The sequence below is a fragment of the Podarcis muralis genome, chromosome 8 (assembly GCF_964188315.1).
Source record: "Podarcis muralis chromosome 8, rPodMur119.hap1.1, whole genome shotgun sequence".
Classification (NCBI taxonomy): Eukaryota; Metazoa; Chordata; class Lepidosauria; order Squamata; family Lacertidae; genus Podarcis; species Podarcis muralis.
Genome location: NC_135662.1, coordinates 8,708,341 through 8,730,993, shown reverse-complemented (window position 1 = coordinate 8,730,993; position 22,653 = coordinate 8,708,341). Strand labels below are relative to the sequence as shown.

The 22,653-nt window shown below is 44.8% G+C and overlaps 1 protein-coding gene across 1 annotated transcript; it reads left to right on the top strand.

Moving 5' to 3' along the window:
* Positions 1-758: 758 nt before the first annotated feature.
* On the top strand, positions 759-15,624 carry LOC114601300 (solute carrier family 2, facilitated glucose transporter member 5-like). Its single transcript, XM_077933618.1, has 11 exons — positions 759-770; positions 1,106-1,257; positions 2,337-2,461; positions 4,155-4,307; positions 4,400-4,525; positions 7,335-7,522; positions 10,163-10,273; positions 12,329-12,430; positions 12,944-13,019; positions 13,143-13,372; positions 15,451-15,624. Exons 1-11 carry the CDS (start codon positions 759-761, stop codon positions 15,622-15,624), a joined length of 1,449 nt encoding a protein of 482 aa, XP_077789744.1.
* Positions 15,625-22,653: the final 7,029 nt, after the last annotated feature.

The following is a 22,653-nucleotide window of genomic DNA, read 5'->3' as shown; positions in this document are numbered from 1 at the left end:
ATAATAACCATCATGACTAGCAGGAAATGGTGTGGCAATGATGATTATGTTCAGCTGGAGTAGCCAAAGTATGCAAATTATAAACATTATAGACATTATAAAATAATGTCTTAATGTTTCACTCTATCTTTCAGTCTACAAACGTTTTAGTGATAACTGTAGTTAATCAAGAGTTATTTAATATAAGTATTCTGCCCTGTACATTCTCATGTTGTTGTTTCTTCTTCTTCTTCTTCTTCTTCTTCTTCTTCTTCTTCTTCTTCTTCTTCTTCTTCTTCTTCTTCTTCCTCCTCCTCCTCCTCCTCCTCCTCCTCCTCCTCCTCCTCCTCCTCCTGCAGGATGTCCCAATGAGGCTTATTTGGATTTCAATGGCTGCCTGCTTAATTACTGTACAATATGGATACAATATGTGGTTACTCTACACCCCTTTTGTGGTAAGATAGCCCTGCGTAGCACGTGGCTTCTTAAAGCAGGGGTTATTGTTGACCTGGGAGACATTTTCTCTGTTGAGCACCACATTCCTTTTGGGATAAATTGATGGGGATCATAGGCTGGCACTGGTGTAGCCAGATCCCAGAGAGGATAGTTATAGTCAATTTCCTAATGCATCCTGCTTTAGAAGCCAGTACATGACAAGTTACTGCTGAATACACAAATGTAGAGTGCTCCTTGCTCTTTTGAGTCTAGATATTTAAAAAGGCAAATATTTGTCTATTTTCCCTGGTGAAAGTGTGGACAAAACTTTTGTGACATACAATATGGTGTGGCAGGTAAGTCCCACCCCACATAATTGATCACCAAGATGCAGTGCACACACACTGTTTGAATGGCAATGCCTATTAACTTGGGGAGCGGGTGCTGGCCCACTTAGATAGTCTATGGGAGGAGGGAAAGGGACCTCAGCCCCAAGGAGTTGGACCCTATGCCTCCTAGCTCTCAATGTGAGTGGGAGAGACATGCACACACTTTCTCTGGGCATCCCAGAATTGCCTGCAGATCCTTGGCCATCATTCAGTTGGTCCCAGGCTCTCACGTTCTGCTGCCACATGATCTCATGCCACATGAGCAGTCCTAATCTCAAGCATTTATTGTGCTTCTCCCTCAGCTCCTGCATGACTTGTTCAACATAACAACCTATGAAGAGATGGAAGATCCAGGTTCTCAGATGTACATTGTGGCTATCACCCTTGCTTTATTTCCACTTGGAGCCATTTTTGGGTCCATTCCTGTTGGTTATCTGGCCAATAGATTTGGCAGGTATCGGGATAAATTTGTAACTGGTGAATGCCATGCCCTAGGATGGTGGGGAAGGGGAACAGATAGGTGCTGCTGATCTGCATGCCCCCAGTAACAGCTAATCAAATATGCAATATCATCACTTTAGCTGGATGGGATGTTAGGAAAGGACAAAGACACATCAAGAAGGGGTGTGTGGCAGGGAGAGACACAGTCAGATCCATTTAGGTCCATGGAATCATACGTGAAAACCTTTGTCAGCTGATAAAGTTTGTTTGAAGGTAGTCAGAATATGCCTACCAATTGCAAGATTGATCAATTGCAAAACCAATGCAGTTTTGATCAATTTGGTTCTTAAGACATCATCTAACATACACCAGCAGATTTTCTAATATACAGCTGTGGAAGAAGTGAGAAGTTATTGGTAGAACACATGTTTACATCCAGAAGATCCTATCTTCTGTCATCAGCACCCCTCGATTAAGAGATCTTATATAGCATGGCAGCAGGTTGCTAGCTCTGGTGGAAATGTGTGAGCAATGCCTCCTGAAGTGAGAAGTGAGAGCTGGACCATAAAGAAGGCTGATTGCCGAAGAATTGATGCTTTTGAATTATGGTGTTGGGGGAGACTCTTGAGAGTCCCATGGACTGCAAGAAGATGAAACCTATCCATTCTTAAGGAAATCAGCCCTGAGTGCTCACTGGAAGGACAGATCCTGAAGCTGAGGCTGCAATACTTTGGCCACCTCATGAGAAGAGAAGACCCTTGGAAAAGACCCTGATGTTGGGAAAGATGGAGGGCACAAGGAGAAGGGGACGACAGAGGGCGAGATGTTTGGACAGTGTTCTCGAAGCTTTCAACATGAGTTTGACCAAACTGTGGGAGGCAGTGGAAGACAGGAGTGCCTGGCGTGCTTTGGTCCATGGGGTCACAAAGAGTGGGACACGACTAAACAACACTAGCTAACCCAGAACAAATTATCTATAAAAGGATTAGGAGATTCCTGTATTTCTATAGCTCCTCTCCCCCCTTTGCTGCTTTGATGATATCATATATTGACATCTTCCCACCTCGCTGCCCCCTTTCACTGTCTTTTCAGGAAAGGTGCTGTGAAGATAACTACCTTTTTGAGTCTGATCCCTCCTGTCCTATTGGCTGTTGGTAATAAAGTAAATGTCTATGAATTCACAATTGCTGTACGTTTCTACACTGGGGTATGCACAGGTGAGTCAAGGTCCCAGGTTTAGTAGTTTGGCATAGAATTCATCTTGTTAGTCTGTGCTGAGCAGAGACACTAAGCAATAGTTTGTTTTCACAATAGAGGGAGGGTGGGCTGCCAAAGAACCAAGTAAAGCAGTATCAGTGTGTCTCATTTCCACACACATCTCCCTAACTGACTTTGGAAACCAGTGCTGTGGCTCAGGTCACCAAGGATGGAGTAACTAGTAGAGGTGGCATTGAAACTCTTTAGGACTGTGAGTTGGAAAATGGATTTTTGTGAAATATGAAAAGAGGAATCACTGTGTAGAATTATTATTATTTAAATATAAAATATGTTTTATCCCAAGGCCTTGGGTTAATTAGCATACTAATTGTACCAAAGAACATACCACCATGGGTGTTGTTTGACCATACAGTGGTGCCCCGCAAGACGAATGCCTCGCAAGACGGAAAACCCGCTAGACGAAAGGGTTTTCCGTTTTGGAGGTGCTTCGCAAAACGAATTTCCTATGGGCTTGCTTCGCAAGACGAAAATGTCTTGCGAGTTCCTGCAGGGTTTTTTCCCTCCCCCCCTTTTTCCCAAGCCGCTAAGCCGCTTAACAGCTGATCCGCTAAGCCGCTAAGCCGCTTAACAGCTGATCCGCTAAGCCGCTAAGCCGCTTAACAGCTGATCGCTAAGCCGCTTATCAGCTGATCCGCTAAGCCGCTTAACAGCTGATCCGCTAAGCCTTCTTATCAGCTGTTCCGCTAAGCCACTAAGCCGCTTATCAGCTGATCCTCTAATCCCGCTAAGCCACTAAGCCGCTTATCAGCTGATCCGCTAATCCCGCTAAGCCGCTAATAGCGCTAATAGCGCTAAGCCGCTAAGCCGCTAATGGGCTTGCTTCGCAAGACGAAAAAACCACAAGACGAAGAGACTCGTGGAACGGATTCTTTTCGTCTTGCGAGGCACCACTGTAGTTTCCATCTGTCCCAGCCAATAGCTATTCCATGACTAATAGTTAGAGATTACATGAATTGTAGTCCACTACCATCAGATCCTGAAGCTGAGACTCCAATACTTTGGCCTCCTCATGAGCAGAGAAGACTCCCTGGAAAAGACCCTGATGTTGGGAAAGATGGAGGGCACAACGAGAAGGGGACGACAGAGGACAAGATGGTTGGATAGTGTTCTTGAAGCTACCAGCATGAGTTTGACCAAACTGCGGGAGGCAGTGGAAGACAGGAGTGCCTGGCGTGCTCTGGTCCATGGGGTCACGAAGAGTCGGACACGACTAAACGACTAAACAACAACAAACCATCAGTTTGGCTAGTATTACCAACAGTATGACCGTAGTTTGAATTAAATGATTTAATGTCATTTCTCAGAGATATACGGGCTCTGGGCAGGTTCCAACAAAAGAACATTCCCAAGTTGAGAGGCAGCTACTGAGAACACCTGTCCGTACTCCCTTGTGGGGGCTGGTTTGGTTCAGAGCTACAACTGGGTGGTGTTACCATATCTATGGTGTGTGATGTCATGCCTCCACATAGTTCCACTCAGCTGTCGGTGACATTTTGCAGAATTCTACAAAAGAACACCTTAGAGACATGATATATTACCTGCACATCCTACTGGAGCCTCAGGACTGTTCATGCATTTTTGTACATGTTGCATGCTCAATGTGATTTATCTGTTTATTTATCAACTAAATAGGACTAATCTCCGTTGTTGTTCCTCTGTATCTTGGAGAGATCGCCCCTGGAAGCGTGAGGGGAGCTATCATCATGATGTCCCAGCTATTTTATTCTTTAGGCCTCTTTATGGGTCAGCTAATTGTTGCTAAAGACAACTTTAAAATGCGAGGAGGTAATTAAGATAAATTAATCCTTTTGCTTATACGAGACCAGACTCATGGCCACAGTTTCTCCACATTGTCGTCACTCTATCTTCTTGCACAGGTTACGTGATTGTGATGGGCATTTCTGGGGTCATGCCAATTTTTCAGATCATACTACTACCCTTCTTTCCTGAAAGTCCGAGGTATCTGCTCATTCAGAGGAAGAATGCAGAGAGTGCAAGGGAAGGTACAATACTCTGAACTGTATTGAGATTTCTAGTTGCGAGCATCATACATAGCCATGAGAACGCATCTGGCTGAAGAGACATCACCCACCATTGGCCAGAATAATGACCTCTCCCCATTCTAGCATTTTGAAATATTCCCATGTTATTAATTTAGAACCAACCACATCCATGTCATTACAATGTGCACACATATGAAATATTAGTGTAAATGGTTATACACATGTTTATGGCCACTGGGCTTCCAATGGCTCCTAGTAATGACGGTGATACATTACCTCTACTATTAGAGGCTGTTGTTTTGTTTTAGTTTTTATAGTCCTGCCGTTCACCAGGTGGTTGATTTTTGGAAAATATACATTAAAGCTGCAATGAAACGACTAATTCATAAAGTGTATCTAAAACACCAATAAAAATATTTAAGTAGGAACTGAGTAAAATACCGCTTCAATCAGCAATGTCATTGCCCACCCCCAGCCCCACTGCAAAAAAAGTCTGGACAATGAAATGGTGTCTGCATGATGGGCAGGCTTGGTATATACTGAACAATAAGCCTGAAAACATGCAAAGATGCCAGCGTAAAACAGTTTCATGTGATATTTTCTGAGGAACTCATACACAGTCCCCCAGTGGAAGTGGTAGATAACTTTATAGGCAATTTTCCTGTAATGCAGTTTCATAGAATTGTAAAATTGGAAGTAAGCATGAGAATCATCTAGTCCAACCACCTGCAATGCAGGCATATTTTGCGCAGTATGGGACTTGAACCCACAACTCTAGTATTAAGTACTTTACTGACTGAGCGGTGACTGAGAGAAGAAAGCAAGTGCATAAACAATTTAATTGGTTTCAGGCTGTTTCCAATACTTGCCCTACTCAGAGTAAGCCCATTGAAATTAATGGGCATGTCTGATGTAGTCTTAGTTTGAGTAGAACTTAGTTGGATACAACCCCATATAATTTGTGCTATGGCTGCATTCAGATATGAGGATTATTGCATTAGTTTTCCTGGTTATAAAGCTAGCACTTCTATCATAGAATTGCAGAGATGGATGAAACCCTGAGGGTCTTTTAGCCCCTATTTATAGCACAGCTTTTTTACTGCATTATCTGCAGCAACATTATGGAACTGCGACATTTTGATTGATATACTGCTATGCCAAACTAATTTTCATTCACACCACTGGGTTGTTAGCAGACGTTGCAACTTGGGTCAATTAGACTGCAGTAATCGTTTACAGTTTCTGGAGTTCAGGGGCTTTATTCATGTATGAGCTATTTACCCAGATGAATGGAGATAAGAGAGAGAAAACAGCAGACATCTTGTTTGGAAAGAAGAGCAAGAACAACTCTGCTTTTTGGGGTGGAGTTAAATTAGTCAAAGATACATCCAAACAAGTGATGGCTAGATTGCTTTTGTGCCTTTGTGTAGTTTAAACTAGCACATCCATGAACTACAAACTCAAAAGGAAATATACAGTGGTACCTTGTGTTACGTACCGTCCCCCTTGCGAATGCTTCGGGTTATGCACTCCGCTAACCCAGAAGTAGATGCCCCTTGTTGAGAACTTTGCCCTGGGATGTGAGTGGAAGTTCTGCTCCAGTGGCGCAGCAGCAGTGGGAGGTGCCATTAGCAAAAGTACGCCTTATTTTACGAGCGGTTTCCGCTTACGAATGGACCTCCAGAACGGATTAAGTACGTAACACGAGGTACCACTGTATTTGCTTTTCTCTAATATGGGTATAGGGACACGGGTGATGCTGTGGGTTAAACCACAGAGCCTAGGGCTTGCCAATCAGAAGGTCACGGTTCAAATCCCCGTGGCGGGGTGAGATCCCGTCACTCGGTCCCTGCTCCTGCCAACCTAGCAGTTTGAAGTGCAAGTAGATAAATAGCTACCACTCTGGCAGGAAGGTAAACAGCATTTCCGTGTGCTGCTCTGGTTCACCAGAAGCGGCTTAGTCATGCTGGCCACAGGACCCGGAAGCTGTACGCCGGCTCCCTCAGCCAATAAAGCAAGATGAGTGGTGCAACCCCAGAGTCGTCCGTGACTGGACCTAATGGTCAGGGCTCCTTTTACCCTTTAATATGGGTATGGCGTGACACAACACCAGTTGTTGTTGGACATGTCACCACTCTTTAAGTGCATGTATGCTTCTGTTCCCCTATTATTCAGCCATGAAAGTGGCAGGGAAGAACTGTATGCCAAACTAGTACCCCAAATTTTTTCACGGTGTGAGAATTATAGTGCAAACCTCCTTCATTTTTTTAAGTTAATGGAGTTGCAAACAGATTTTTTTCTGGAAGCAGTTGACATGGAAATGAATGCTAGCCTTCTGCTAGATATCCAGAAGAGACCTTTAAGTTGTGGGAAGGGTCACATTAATTGTGGAAATTATCAGTTAAATAAATGCCTGGAAGTGGAATAAAGTACAGTCTGAATGCAGCCGAATGTGCAAAATGATTGCTGACTCCTCCCCACTACTGCCTACTGGGTTCCCCCACTCTCCAAGTTTTAGTTTCATTTGTAGGTGACTTCCATTTTTTGAAGAAAAGTCCTTTTTTGCTTTGAATAACTTCCTTAACTCCATTCATTCACCACAGTGGCATCCCCTTGGCCCTGTTAGATATTATTACCAATCAGTGTTGTATATTCTAGCTGAACATCTATACTAATAACTTCCAGACATTCTAAAGAGATTTGACCCTCTGGACTTCCCCTTTCCCGCTTCCTTCTTAACAATATCCTCATTCTTCTGAGACTCTTATTCTACTGAATCCTAATCCTTTCTGCCTCTGTTCCCATGCAGAACTGAAGGTGCTGAGAGGCAAGGATGATGTGGAGAATGAAATGAACGAACTCCGTCAGGAGGACCTCTTTGAGAAAGCAGAAAAGAACATGACTACTGCTAAACTGCTATCATCTCCAAACCTGAGAACGCAGGTCATCACCATAGTTGTCTTGACAGGTGGTGCACAGCTTGACGGCATTGGTGCGGTAAGCAAAGCATTGCCCCCCTTAAAAAAAAAGTTTGGAAGTGGAGCCAGATAATTGAGGGCTCATTGGGTTTAAAGGCTGTGGCATCAATTATCACTGCTTGTCTTTAGACACAGCCAAAGCATTTCTACTCAGGGAGCTACTCTGTGGGTTTTGTTGGGAGTTCAGTGCCCATCAGTCATAGCTAGGAGCTGCTGTGCAATAGCACCTGGAGAACCACAAGTTCTCCATCCATGCACAAGTTATAGTCAGGCTCTAGGGGAAATATGGCATTGCCTGGGAAAAAGATTGACACTGGGCTTGGACTTGCCAATCAGAAGGTTGGCGGTTTGAATCCCCATGACGGGGTGAGCTCCCGTTGCTCGGTCCCAGCTCCTGTCAACCTAGCAGTTCCAGAGCATGCCCCAAAGTGCAAGTAGATTAATAGGTACCGCTCTGGCGGGAAGGGAAACGGCATTTCCGTGCGCTTCTCTGGTCTTGGTGTTTCCATTGCACCAGTAGTGATGCTGGCCAAATGACCCGGAAAAACTATCTGTGGACAAACACCGGCTCCCTCAGCCTGTAAAGTGAGATGGGCGCCGGAACCCCAGAGTCGTCTGCAACTGGACTTAACTGTCAGAGGTCCTTTACCTTTACCTTCTTCTGAAATGTTGAATGCACTACATTATTTGTGTGCCAAGACCCCATGACCTTGCAGTTCCTTAAGGGTGGTTAATCAGACAAGACAACGGCTTATGGTTTTATGGGATCAAATAGGCCACAACTTTTATCGGTTACAGATGTGAGTGGTTTGGCATAGGCATTGGGTAAAGCCAAACTGTATCAGATTATATCATGCCAGCCCGCCTGCTGGGAGTGCACCTAAGGAGAAACCACCTATGACCTACATCAAATAGGGGTACCCCCCCAGGATTCCCCATTTGAGGAGTGGTATGACCCTATTCCCTGTCTGGGCTTCAAACAGGATGCCTTTAACCAACGAAGAGCAGGCAGAGGCTACAACTTCCCCTCCAGCCAAGACCTAGGTTTACACAAAGATCTCCTTAGCATTTACAGTTGGGGCTGAGAAACGGTTAAACCCTTAAAGGCATCTACCATTCAGTGTAAGCAGTTGCTGTTGTTTAGTCATTTAGTCGTGTCCGACTCTTCATGACCCCATGGACCAGAGCACGCCAGACACTCCTGTCTTCTACTGCCTCCCACAGTTTGGTCAAACTCATGTTCTTAGCTTCGAGAACACTGTCCCACCATCTCGTCCTCTGTCGTCCCCTTCTCCTTGTGCCCTCCATCTTTCCCAACATCAGGGTCCTTTCCAGAGAGTCTTCTCTTCTCATGAGGTGGCCAAAGTATTGGAGTCTCAGCTTCAGGATCTGTCCTTCCAGTGAGCACTCAGGGCTGATTTCCTTCAGAATGGATAGGTTTCATCTTCTTGCAGTCCATGGGACTCTCAAGAGTCTCCTCCAGCACCATAATTCAAAAGCATCCATTCTTCGGTGATCAGCCTTCTTTATGGTCCAGCTCTGTGCTAAATAGACCGAGAGCTGTATATGACAATTTTCTATGATTGGGAATCATGCAAATTCTATTTACTTATTTATTAAATTTCTATACCGCTTTATATTTTTAATAAAAACTTCAAAGCGGTGTACAGCATATTAAACCAATAAAACAGTAGCCGGGCGATGTTCTTCCGACCTCATGAGGAACCTCTTTTATAGGGCTGGGTGAGTGTGGGCCTCGCCCCCTAGGCCAGTTGGAAAGGGCCTTGCAGGGAGCGGCCTCCACACCTCACAGTCAGGCGATGTTCCTCCGGCCTCATGAGGAGCCTCTTTAATAGGGCTGACCATCCAACCTCTGCTTAAAAACCTCCAAGGATTCATTCCATTGTCAAACAGCTCTTACTCAGTTACTGGTGTCCGCCCTGTGGAACGCTCTCCCATCAGATGTCAAGGAAATAAACAACTATCTGACTTTTAGAAGACATCTGAAGGAGGAAGTTTGATATTTTATTCTGTTTTTAATCTGTTGGGAGCTGCCCAGAGGGGCTGGGGAAACCCAGCCGGATGAGCAGGATATAAATAATAAATTGTTGTTGTTGTTGTCAGAAAGTTCTTCCTGATATTTACAGTAGTTGGAATCGCCTTTCTTGTAACTAGAAGCCATTGGTTCCAGTCCTACCCCCCAGAGAAGGAGAAAAGAAGCTTGTTCCACGTGACAGCCCTTGAGATATTTGAAGATGGCTATCATATCTTCTTTCAATCTAATCTTATTCTGGCTAAACATATCCAACCATTCATAAGGCTTGGTTTCCAGACTCTTGATCATCTTGGTCGCCCTCCTCTGCACACATTCCAGCTTGTAATATCCTTCTTAAATTGTGATTCCCAAAACTGGACACATTACTCCAGAGACGCAGCTAGATTGGTAAAGAAATATCATTTTGTATCCGTTGTATATGCATTATAACACGGTGAGACCAGATGGCACTGTGGAGTTCCGTTTTTGCCAACGTGATTTCTCATATAATGTTCACCACGTGATTTCCTGAAACGCTTCTTTGATGTGTCTGGATCCAGCCCAGGTGTGGTCTGACCAAGGTTGACCAAGATTAGAATATTGATTATTCTTTTCTGATTTCAGGTGCACTATTATGTAGATATAATCTGCATGGCTGCAGGGGCAGATGAGAAGATGTTGCAGTGGCTTCGTATGGTCACAATAATTATTGGCTTAATTTCACTCTTGATCGCGGTAAGCCTTTTCCACTTCTATGTCTCTTTCCTTCTGAATCTTGAAACTCGCTGTTCTTCAAAGGAAAGAAATTTAAGTGTCACAGTTTCCCCACCCCCACAACACAGCCCCATGAAAAATAAACATTTATTTAATGATAGCATTATGAGAGGTCTCTGACCATTATTTGTAAGAGAACCATAGTTATTTACACACAGTACCTGTATTCTAGTTTGTATTGGAAGTCATCTAAAGGGGTAAAAAAAATCAGCTTGAACATTTGTTTGTTTGTTTGTTTGTTTTTGCATAAAAAATAATTATAAGATAAAAAGTATCCAGAGAATTGAATTTCAAATCTAGACTAACTGTAAGGAGAAGCCCCTACTGAAGAAGAACCAAAGTTCTCAAAATTCCCTTAAGAAAGTGCAGTTAAATTTAAATTATCTATGGTAAAGAAATACCCTATAAGCTGCAATTCTATACAACAGGGGAAACCAATCTGTTGTTCTTCAGATACTGCGACTTTTTGAACAACTGAACCTTATTACTTAATTTATTTATTACTGACTTACTGAACTTTCTCTACACCTTTTCCTCATCCAGCTGGCTGGAGCTGATGGGAGTCCTTAAGATTTAGGGAGTACCATATTGGCTAAATGTGCAAACTCAAAGGCACACCATGCTTCAATAGCTGTTGTTTATATGTGGATTCCTCCATAGTGAAGGGTATCTTCATTCAGATATGACCGAGAACTATCATTCCTTAGGGACACACATTTTTTAGCAGAATGCTTGTATCATCAGTCAACATCACACATGGCAGCAGCACAGTTTGAAATCATTTACTACCACTACAAACTATAAACAACATTATACAGCATTACTTTAGCAGGAAAACACAGCTATCCTGTGTTAGATGGCTACAGAAAACTTTTTATTATTATTTCAGAAAGTCTACTTGCTTTGAAAATTTTGCTGACTTTATCTGTGCTCTATTGATCATTATTTTATACAGTCATACCTTGGGTTACAGACGCTTCAGGTTGCATTTTTTCGGGTTGCGGACCACCAAAACCCAAAAGTACCTTAACGGGTTTCGGCAGCCGCGCATGTGCAGAAGTGCCAAATTGCAACCCACATGTGCGCAGATGCGCTGCTGTGGGTTCCGGACACTGCGTGTTGTGAACGTGCATCCCGCATGGATCATGTTTGCAATCTGAGCATCCACTGTATTTTTAATGTACACCATTTAGATATATATTTTTTTGATTAAGAGGCTTATATGTTATACAAAATAATGTAAATTAAATTAAATTAAATACTACAGTGATTTCACTTGTGCACTTTATGAGAATTGCTCATAAAAACATTTCCCAAGGCAGGATTTTCCTGAGAAGTGTAGGCATAAAATACATCTGGTCCTTTTATGTACTTGGGGTTTTCCTCTGTTCCTTTTGTCTACTATAGTTTCGTCCCTCACTCCTGGTTTTGTGGTCTGTTTCTACCAGAGTCCAACCCACACCGCATAACACCACTGGCTTTTAAAATTTTATTAGCATTTTTATCCCACCCTTCTTCCAAGGAGCATGGGGCATTCTCATTTTATACTCCAAATAATTGCATCTAACACTACTTACTACACACCTCATTTGCTCTCATAATGGTCTCTCTCACACTTCATAGGAACATTGAAAGAGTCTTGTTGGAGACTCTAGATGAGCTAAAGACCCATCATGTTCATAGGAACATTGAAAGAGTCTTGTTGGAGACTCTAGATGAGCTAAAGACCCATCTAGTCCAGAATCCTGTCCTCACAGGGTGTGATGTTGGAAAATATCCCCCAAATGCATAATTTGGTTATACTACGTTAGCTTGCTTACACTGACACTATCAATGAACTCTTAAAAGGTTAGTCAGGACTTGACTTTGGAGAAGCCACACTGATATGTTCATCCATATGCTTCCTAATATTAGCTTTAATAATGCTTTCTACCAGTTTTACAGGAACCAATATAACCTAACTTATGTTGAATTGTATTTCCCTCTATCTCCTTTCCTCCTCTTTATATTCTCTAGATGTATCTCGCTGATTCTAAGGGACATAGGTATCTGCTTCTGATTGGCTTTTTGATGTGCAGCATCGTCTGTGTTCTGTTAACCATGGCCCTGGAAATGCAGGTTTGTAATTGAGAGTTGAGAATCACCAAATGGCCTGTCATTTAGCCCCGTTCTCGCTCCCCCTATACTCCATGCTATGTAATAGCGACAAAGTTAATGTGGAAGTTGGCTGTATATGCTGATGGGTACATCTGTAGAAGGAGACTTGAGCGAAAGTTCCTTCAGTTTATACAATTCATTTGGATTTTGTGCAAAGGCTTGAAGAGAATGGCTGAGAATGGACATAGTCTCCCATCTGTGAAAGTCATATGGATGCTGCAAGAGAACTCAGAGAGACGGAGATCTTGGTGTTCTGCCTCACCTTCTGTATTCAATTGGCCAGCAATTCTAGCCAAAGTGGTTGCTGTCCCATTGATGTTAGAGTCCAACTCCCATCAGCCCCAACTAACATGGAAAGTGGTGAGGGATGATGTGAACCGTAGTCTAGCAACATTGACAACCCCGGCACTAGATAAGGGGCACCTGTCAATATCACATGTACATAACTGAAATGCAACCTACTTTCACTAACAGGTCACCATCAACGAGATGGCGTATGTCAACATACTTTTAGTCCAAGTATTTGTCATAGCACACTCCGTTGGGCCAGGTAATTGCTCACATTATGTTCTGATCTCCTTAAATGATCTGCAAGATATTAATTGGATAGAGGAATATTTGAGTTCTATGGTGAAACAGTGATCCATGTCATGAACCCTTTCTTTCCACCAAGGTCCACTTCCAAATGTAATTGTGGTGTCAATGTTCCTTCAGTCGTCACGGGCCTCAGCCTTTGTGATTGCGGGATTTGTGCAGTGGTTCACACACTTTCTTATGATGATGGTGTTCCTTCAAATTGTGGTGAGTGATATTGATAGTCAGCTTGATGCAGGGAGCAAGGTTTGCGTCAGTGAGCTACATCCATCTCTGTACCTCACCATTATCCACCCACCCAGCCCTCAGGTAAGACCCAAGATATGAAGCCATAACCTCAGATGGATGGATTTGTCTGACTCTTTACAAATCAGTTTCAGATGTTAATCCTTCCCTCCTTGGTGGGTGCACCAAAACCGCACTTCACTCCTCCTTCTCGGTCAGCCTAGGGGTGGGGCATGTGGAGACATCCCTTCACCAGCCGTGAGGAGAAGGAGGCGCTGTTGCTGTCCCCCTAGAAACCCCAGCCTGAGTGCGGCTTGCCTCCCTGCAGCTTCAGCCTTGATGAGGGAGCCTGTTGTGGCAGCGCCTTGTTGCTCTCCCTCAGAAATTTCTGCCCAGGCCCATAACCCCATGCCCCCCACACCTTGCCACCAGCTGCTGTGATTGGTAGAATGTGTGAAGCCTTTGAGTTTATTACTCTGCATAAGAAAGCTTCCAGATTACTGCACACATCTCAATCTTCTACTTCCAGTGATTGAATGGGTTTAAGGATACTCACTTCTTATATCATCAAACCTTGTGCTCATGTACCCTAAGCTCAAAATAATAATAATAAATAAATAAATAAATAAATAAATAAATAAATAATAAAAAAATTATACCCCACCCATCTGGCTGGGTTTCCACAGCCACTCTGGGCGGCTTCCAACAAAATATTTAATATCCTTCAGATATTAAAAGCTTCCCTAAACAGGGCTGCCTTTAGATGTCTCCTAAAAGTCTGGTAGTTGTTATTCCTTTGACATCTGGTGGGAGGGTGTTCCACAGGGCGGGTGCCACTACCAAGAAGGCTCTCTGCCTGGTTCCCTGTAACTTCACCTCTCGCAGTGAGGGACCCGCCAGACGGACCTTGGCACTGGACCTCAGTGTCTAGGCTGAACGATGGAGGTGGAGACGCTCCTTCAGGAATACTGGACTGAGGCCATTTAGGGCTTTAAAGGTCAGCACCAACACTTTGAATTGTGCTCAGAAACGTACTGGGAGCCAATGTAGGTCTTTCAAGACTGATGTTATGTGGTCTTGGTGGCCGCTCCCAATAGCTGCCGCATTCTGGATTAGTGGTAGTTTCTTGGTTACCTTCAAAGGTAGCCCCACGTAAGCGCATTGCAGTAGTCGAAGCGGGAGATAACCAGAGCATGCACCACTCTGGCGAGACAGTCTGCGGGCAGATAGAGGCTCAGCCTGGGTACCAGATGGAGCTGGTAAACAGCTGCCCTGGACACAGAATTGATCTGCACCTCCATGGACAACTGCGAGTCCAAAATGACTCCCAAGCTGCTCACCTGGTCCTTCAGGGGCACAGTTACCCCACTCAGGACCAGGGAGTTCTCCACACCTGCCCGCCTCTTGTCCCCCCAAAAGAGTACTTCTGTCTTGTCAGGATTCAACCTCAATCTGTTAGAACAGCTGCCGTTGGAGGAAGTAGCAATATACAGTCATCACTTGGTTTCCCCACTCTCTAGCAGTAGTGAGGCAAGCAAGCTGACCCCTGCTGCTACGACCCATCTTACCTGTAGAAGGGCTCTTTTTGTAGAGCATGAAGAAGTAGCCAGCAGTTCACCACTGAAAACTCCTTTGGTCAAAGCTAAATGGTTTGGGGATGGCTGTTTCTTAAATGTAGTGGAGAAGAACATCCCCAAGGAGGTGCTCAATCTCATGTATAGGTGATAGCTCCTCCAAGCAAGGTGGTTCTCACTGCAATATCCTCCAGTTTATCCTATGCCAGAAACTCAGATTGAGGATAGAGAATCAGAAGGAACATGGTCTAGAACATGTGGTTCCCAACCTTTTTATTTTTACCATGCCCCACCCAAGTATCTCTAAAATCCTGATGCTCCCCTGACTCTGTGATATATTAACCTGCAATAGTTAATAACTATTCACTGTTAATAACTCATTCTTGAATTGCCCACCTTAAAAATAAAATTGCCACCCTGTGGGGCATTGTGCCCCACGTTTGGAACCATGAGTCTAGAAGAACTGTGAGCTCTGGGGGGTGGGGGTGGGGGTGGGGGGAGGATCCCAGAATGATATGTGTGTGAAATATGGATGAATACAATTCTGTATTATGCTATTATGCCCAAGTCTGTCCTTTTCATCTCTAGACAAAAATCGGGACCTACAGCTTCCTTATGTTCTTGCCTTTCTGTGGAGGCCTGTTTATTTATATCTTCAAGAATTTCCCAGAAACCAAGAATAGGACCTTTGTTGATATTAGAAGAATCATAGCACTCCAGAAGCTTAGGAAGACCAAACTTAAGAAACCAACAGAAAAGTAGAAACTTGGGAAGCAACCAATGCAGTTTATTTATTAAATACTTTTTTAAATAATAACAATAATAATTCAAGAGAGCCCTTCTTGTTATCCTTCACTTGTCTTAGCCCAGTTGACATACTTATAATAGCAGTTTCCCTCCTAGTTTGAAGACACAGCCTTTATTTTATATTTTTATTTTCCCTCCTCCCCATATTCAGGCTATTCTGTGAACATAGGTAGATTTCAGCAAAGCAGCAGATCTAACTCTCACTAGCTACCACCCTTCAAGATCTTAGAAGCTGTTTGTGAACATTGTGTAAACAATATTATGGCTGGTCTGAAGCACATACAGCTCTGGGACAGACTGCAGCTCAGTGCCTGCAATTGCAGCTTGGGAATGTGAAAGAGGCTTTGCAAGTCTGATTGGAAACCTGTGAGGAGAGAGAGGGAGATGCTTAACTCATACTGAAGAAGCCTTAAATCAGAGATAAGGAAACAAGTGACCCTCTAGATGTTATTAGACTGAAGGTCCATCATCCTGAGCCAGCAAGGTCAACGGTCATGTATGATGGGAGCTGGGGTCCAAGAGGCTCCCCAATATTGGCTTAGCTCAGGCTTCCCACATATACTAGGTGTGTACATCCACTTTGAATGAAGTCTCAATCTTGAGCTAAATCAGCCTGCTTTGGGCATATTCAGACTTCTTCTAAAGTGAAGCCACTCCCTTCCTAAGCATTCTGAAGCAAATCAGCCTGATTTCAAAGCTTTCATCCTGCTTCAGAGCTCTGAAGAGCAGTTATATGCAATTGTTTCACCTCTGGCAGCAAAATATTTTGAGACGGTCCTGCCTGCTGTCATTGCTGAAAAGCCTGCCCTTTACTCTTGCATTGAAACAGAATCTGCTGTTTCTTCTTCAGAGATGGAGAGTTCCCATTCCATTGCGGGGAAGAAATTAAGCACTAGAAAATGTAACATTTCAGAAGTACCCTTGATCAGGCAGAAAACCTCTCCCCATATTTGCAAGAACTGTGCCTCTTTCCAAGAATTTTTGCCAGGAGGAACGCACTAATGAGTGTCAGGTGCTGTTCTGAATGCTGGGAATGATTTGTTGGAAATCACATTAAATACCAACATCCGTCTGCAGATGAGATCTGCGATGTCCTCGTTCCAATCCCGAGCAGATGGAGAAATGTAAACACTTGCCGCTTTCCCATAGATTTGCACATTTGCATCCGAAATGTCTACCTGTATCTCCTACATTGTCCTTGCATTCAGGCGAAGTTGTAGTGAGAAGAGCGAGAGGCTATCTGGCAAAGAATATCAAGCTGATTCAGGATGCAGAAATATATCAAAAAGCTGATATTTATCTTCCTCCAGGTTGCAACCTGTTTCAAAATCACACATAGCATCTTTCTCTCTTTGATTCTGGTTTTCAAAAATCTATTTCACCCATTCCCCCACTCCCCCAAATGGAGAACTTAAAACCTATTAATGTTCAAGGGCTGTTTTGATGACACTCAGTGCAAACAGCAGTGTTACATATTCAGGTCTGACTTCTCCACATTATTTTGGGCTCCTGTAATTATACCCCAATATCAGCCAGAATTGACTGTTTCTAACTCTTAACAACACTGAATATCATTAACTGATCAATCGGACATGCAAAGTTTTGGGATAATGCTTATAATCAGAACATTATGAACTGTGTGCTGTCTGCATCTGTCTCGTTAGTAAGATGCAATTTAATGCAATGTCTCGTAAACCAGTGGAGGGTGGTCCATTGGGCAAGTGAGGCACTGTCCTGCCAAGCTCAGTTTTGCAAGCAGGCCCCCCATCGGCCTACCTCTCTACTTACTAGCAGTATATGGGTGGCACTGCTTATCTGCCTCCTCCTCCTTAGTCCTAGCACCGTTTTTGTAGAACTCAACAAGGAAGCAAATGGAGACAAGAGCAGAATTGCTTCTAACTACACTAGCCATTTGCTCCGGCTCCAGTTACTTGGTCTTGGCCTCCCTGCCTTCCTCCCTACCAGTTCTAATGAGCACCGGCCACCACTGTTCCAAACTTTTAAAAAACCAAACCAAAAGCCAACACACCTCATTCTGTTCTGATTGAATGGTTTTACACCAGAAAGGGCTTGCTCTTTAAAATGCAGAATAAAGTTAGCAAGCCTCATTGAAAACCATCCTAAGTGTTTCCAAAGGAGTCACTATGATAGTGTGTTGTGGTGTGAAGTGATGTGATTTGTGTCATACGCGTGGAGGAAAAACTTAAAACACGTAGTAGCAGAGTTTCCAAAAATAGTCCAGAGGCAATATTTCATCCAGCAGAGCTTTACTTGTGCTGAAGGCAAATGAGCATAATAGTCATCAAATCCAGAACATTCAGGATTGGCACAGTCCATAAAAAATCCAGTTGCAGCACTTACAAAACTTATAAACTTATAACAAGACTAAAATTTAACACTAAGCATACTATGTACAGAACACCACACCAGAAGGAAGAGAGATAGAAAGAGAAAGTGAAACCCAGGCTCCTTCTGGCCTATATTTATAGTCAGCGCAGTGGCGTAGCGTGGGGGGTGCCAGGGGTGCCGGACGCACCGGGCGCAACATCTGGGGGGGCGTGAGTCCAGAGGGCCCAGCCCCGTCGTGCCCTCGGCCCGCCCCTATTGTCAGAGCGGCCAGCCAGCCTCCGCCTGCTCCTACCTTGCCCACCCGAGGACTGCGGCAGCGCCCGCCCCCGTGGCCACCTACCCCCGCCTCACCCATTGGCTTGCCTCCCTCAGCCCCGCCTCTCTCTGATGGCCGCGGGGGTGTCCTGCTCGGCGCCATCGCCTTTTTTCAGGAGGTAGGGAGGCTGGACGGGGAGGTGGGGTCGGAAGCGGGCAGAGAAGGAGGGGAGCTCGTAGCCAAAAGGGCTGCGCCGGCCGGCAAAGGGCCGGGGAAAGTTTGGAGAGGAGAAATGCACCGTCATGATTTCCTGGTGGAAGCGGCAGGATTAGGGATGGCGAAGCGTAATTACGCACGAATTTCGCTGGGTGAGTGCTTCGGGGATCGATCGGCGGAAATGGGAATCAATTGGAATATGAGAAAGAGAGAGAGAGAGGGACCATCATTCATAGGCATAGATTTGTAGGGTTAGCGCAAATCCACGGGTTAGGGGGCACAAGTTACTTGCCTTGCCCCAGGTTAGGGGGCGCAAATTACTTGCCTTGCCCCGGGTGCTGACAACCCACGCTACGCCGCTGAGTCAGCGCAGTCTTTAGCATATGTGCTGCCGGGGTGCAAAGATCCGCCCAGCTGCCCCAAATTTAGTTTAGCCCCCAAATTAGCATTTATTATGATGTAAGAGTTAATTTTGTGTGCATGGCGCCATTGAGTCTGACAAGCACCACCGTTGTGAATGACAAGCACCGCTGCTGGCGCGGCGCATCTTTGGTAAATGAGTGCACAAAGTCGAAAGTCCTTTAGTGAAACAGTTGGTATACATTTCACTAATACCTAGGTATATATGTATTTTGTTTTCCTAGCTTGATCAAAATTATTTATTATTTCATAACAGGTAGATAGTTAAGAGCTTAGGCAGCTTCAGTGGCAGGCACCTGGTACCCCCCAGAATTCAGCACCCGGGTGCCCCACACCCCTTTCATCCCTGGGTAAAGACAGCCTTGTTTATAGTCAGCATGACTTTAATTGGAAGAGATATGAGAACTCCTTCAAACCAGCTTCCCAGAAGGTATAACCCAAACAGTCATGACCCTTCTGCCTGCTTCTCTCACACAGAGAAGCTGCTAGTAGCTTCTAGAATCCTCTTGTATTAATCAGAATAAGAAAGATCTCCACACACCAGATCAATACTTTCTGCACTATGAAATGAAAACTGACAATTTTGGGGTAAGAACATTACAACGGACTAGGACTTGGGTGTCCCAGGTTCTGTTGAATCTGTAACTTGGAAATCCTGGGCAGGATACCAGAAGAGCCGGTGCAATTCCAAGCACAGCATGTTGGATGGACACTGGGAGACTGAGATTTAAATGCCGTTTCACCCAGTGGCTTCTGACCATAGCTGGAAGTAAAAGCAGATGGAGTTGGGGGACACACAGGATTTCTGCTTCCAGATCCAACATGTCTGGGGGTATAAATGTGGGAGAACCTCCAAACCATTCTTATTTTCAGTTATGGGGAGTTTGCCCCCCTACAGATTCATTCTGGATTGAACTCTGTGGTAGTCTGAATTGAATCTGAATGGGAACTCTCCTTGGTTCCTTGGTTCCGTGGGGAAAACACCATTCACTGCCTCTGTTGTTTGTGAGGTGGACCTTCGCTCAGTGGGAGAGCATGTGCCTTACATGCCGAGGTCCTGGATTTGATCTCCGGTTATAAAAGGACTGAGTAGGTGGTGATGAGAAAGTCCTTTGACGGAGACCCTGAAGAGCTGTTGCTGCTGCCAGGGAACATGGGAAGATGGACAGAATTGTCAGACCCGATACAAGGCAGTTTGCTACATGTACACAAGTAGTGGGGGTTATGGGTGGAAATTCTAAGGACCAGGATTCTGCTTCCGAAATGTATGGTGTGTTGTGTAAACATTTGACTGGACTTTTGTCTTATGATGCTCTTTTGGTCAAATGTCACCTCGGAGCCCTAAAACAGCCACCCTGCATCCTCTATCATAGGACCCTCACTCTCCCTTTCAAAAAAAAAGAAGGCCCATTTGTGGGTGTAGTTCAGAGTGCTTGAAACTGTTCCCTAGAGACAAACCACCACTTCAGAAGAGCTAACAGAGGAAAGATCAGGCCTCAAGGAAGTGTTGAAATCAGTTACTGTTAACACCCTTCAGATTAGAATCCTTATGCAACACAGGCATGTGTGTGTGTTTTCTTTGCAAATGTCTCTGGGTTGTTTCTTCTAACGTCTGTCCTTGTGGGTGGCTTCCTTTGGGACAGTTTGTTCCTTGTCGTTCTCTCCCCGCCCCCCCTTCTCCCAAGCAAGTACTCTGCCAGCCAAACAGGGAGAGTTTGAATGACTTCATTGTGGCAGCGCTCCAGGGACAGAAGAAGCTACACATGTTTGCGCTGCATACTTAATGAACCCATCCAATTTTTGTTTTACAATTTTTATTTGAGGGCTGGGATGGGATGAGACAAAATTGCCTCATTTTCAATACCTTTGTAACCTCAGAGGGGAACAGGTTACGAGCTGTGTGTTGTATTGCACACTAATAGACACAGATGGCCATGACTAACTTAGTTTCCTTAATTTTAGTGTGTCTATTTTAGTGGAACTAGCATAGAATGTAACCCTACTCTGGTGTCTCCTTCCATCTTTTATGGTTGCCTTAAAGATGTAGGTAGGGCTCCCTTACCTTGGTGCCATGTTGACCTCCAGCAGGTTAAGCCTTGGACATTACTCATCTTTTCACCTCATTAAGGCGACAACCTTGTTCAGAGGAGGTGCCTGGGAACAGCCCAGACAACTGCTATGTGGGAACTCAAAGTGATGCCTTGAGAGATGTGGGCTCTCCTCTCCATCTGAAGCTTTGTGAGCCCTCTGAAGCTTTGTGAGGGCTGCAGCCCACTCCCAGTTCTCCTTGTTGGCAGAGGGGAGACCATTGATCCCACTTCCCTTGGAAGGGGAAGACAGATCCTTCCATTGTTCCTGCTGTAACTACAGCTTCCTAGTAGCTTCTCCTCACCTTCTTCTTTGCCTCATTTCCATTTCCTTTCCTCCACCATCACCCCTGTCAATAGCGCTGTCCAGGATGCTAAGGGGTCCATGGCCACCCATGGCACTCTTCTGCTTCTGCCCACTGTTCCTGCTTCCTGTTTACATCAGTCGTTCTCAACCATGTGTCCCCAGATTTTGTTGAACTACAACTCCCATCATCCCTGACCACTGGTTCTCCTAACTAGGGATGGTGGGATGTAGTCCAACTGTGGGATGTGATACATAAGTAGTAGTCAAGTACAACATTCCTTGTTTTCCTAGAGTGGATATGTGGGGGAATGTTTGGTCCAGCCAGTCGCAAACTTCCTGTTTCCTCCTGGCTGGGACATACTTCCAGGCAACACAAAAGGACAAGGCGCACTGCATACTCTCTCTTTTTGACTTCCTTTGTCGTTGGAGCAGCTCTTTAGCAAGAGGTGCTCTGTTGGCTTCTAGCCAACAGAGGACACTAGGATTATCTCCATAAGGGATAGATCCACATGGTTTGTACTCCACATTACTTTGTAACTAAGTCTGCCTTCAGGGATCCAACTGTGAACTGAATGTGTGAGTAAACCTCTTTTATATACTTTACACAAGATTAAAAGGTAAAGGTACCCCTGCCCGTACGGGCCAGTCTTGACAGACTCTAGGGTTGTGCGCCCATCTCACTCAAGAGGCCGGGGGCCAGCGCTGTCCAGAGACACTTCCGGGTCACGTGGCCAGCGTGACATCGCTGCTCTGGCGAGCCAGAGCCGCACACGGAAACGCCGTTTACCTTCCCACTAGTAAGCGGTCCCTATTTATCTACTTGCACCCGGAGGTGCTTTCGAACTGCTAGGTTGGCAGGCGCTGGGACCGAACAACAGGAGCGCACCCCGCCGTGGGGATTCGAACCGCCAACCTTTCGATCGGGAGGCCCTAGGCGCTGAGGCTTTTACCCACAGCGCCACCCGCGTTTATTCTTTTAAAACGGATAAAAGGGAACTTGCCAGGAATATACAATTCAATACTGAAATGTATATACTAGTGAGAGGCTTACACAAGCCTGCAACCAGCTATGTGCTGTGCATGTAAAAGGGACATGTAAACTCTGCTAAGTAAAGAAACTTGCTAACACAAGTTAGGAAGGATATTACTAAACAATATACCCTCACCTGCCTCCCTGAACGTTCCCACACCAACAACATCTGGGGACCAATGGTTGAGAAAGGCTGGTTTCAATAGTAGGATTGGACTGAATGTTCATTTGTTCTGCGGCAAGGCGGGGTTGGGTGTGGGTGAGTGTGAATTGTGTTGTCAGAGTTAACATTGCTTTGTGTTTGTGTGTGGGGGGGATC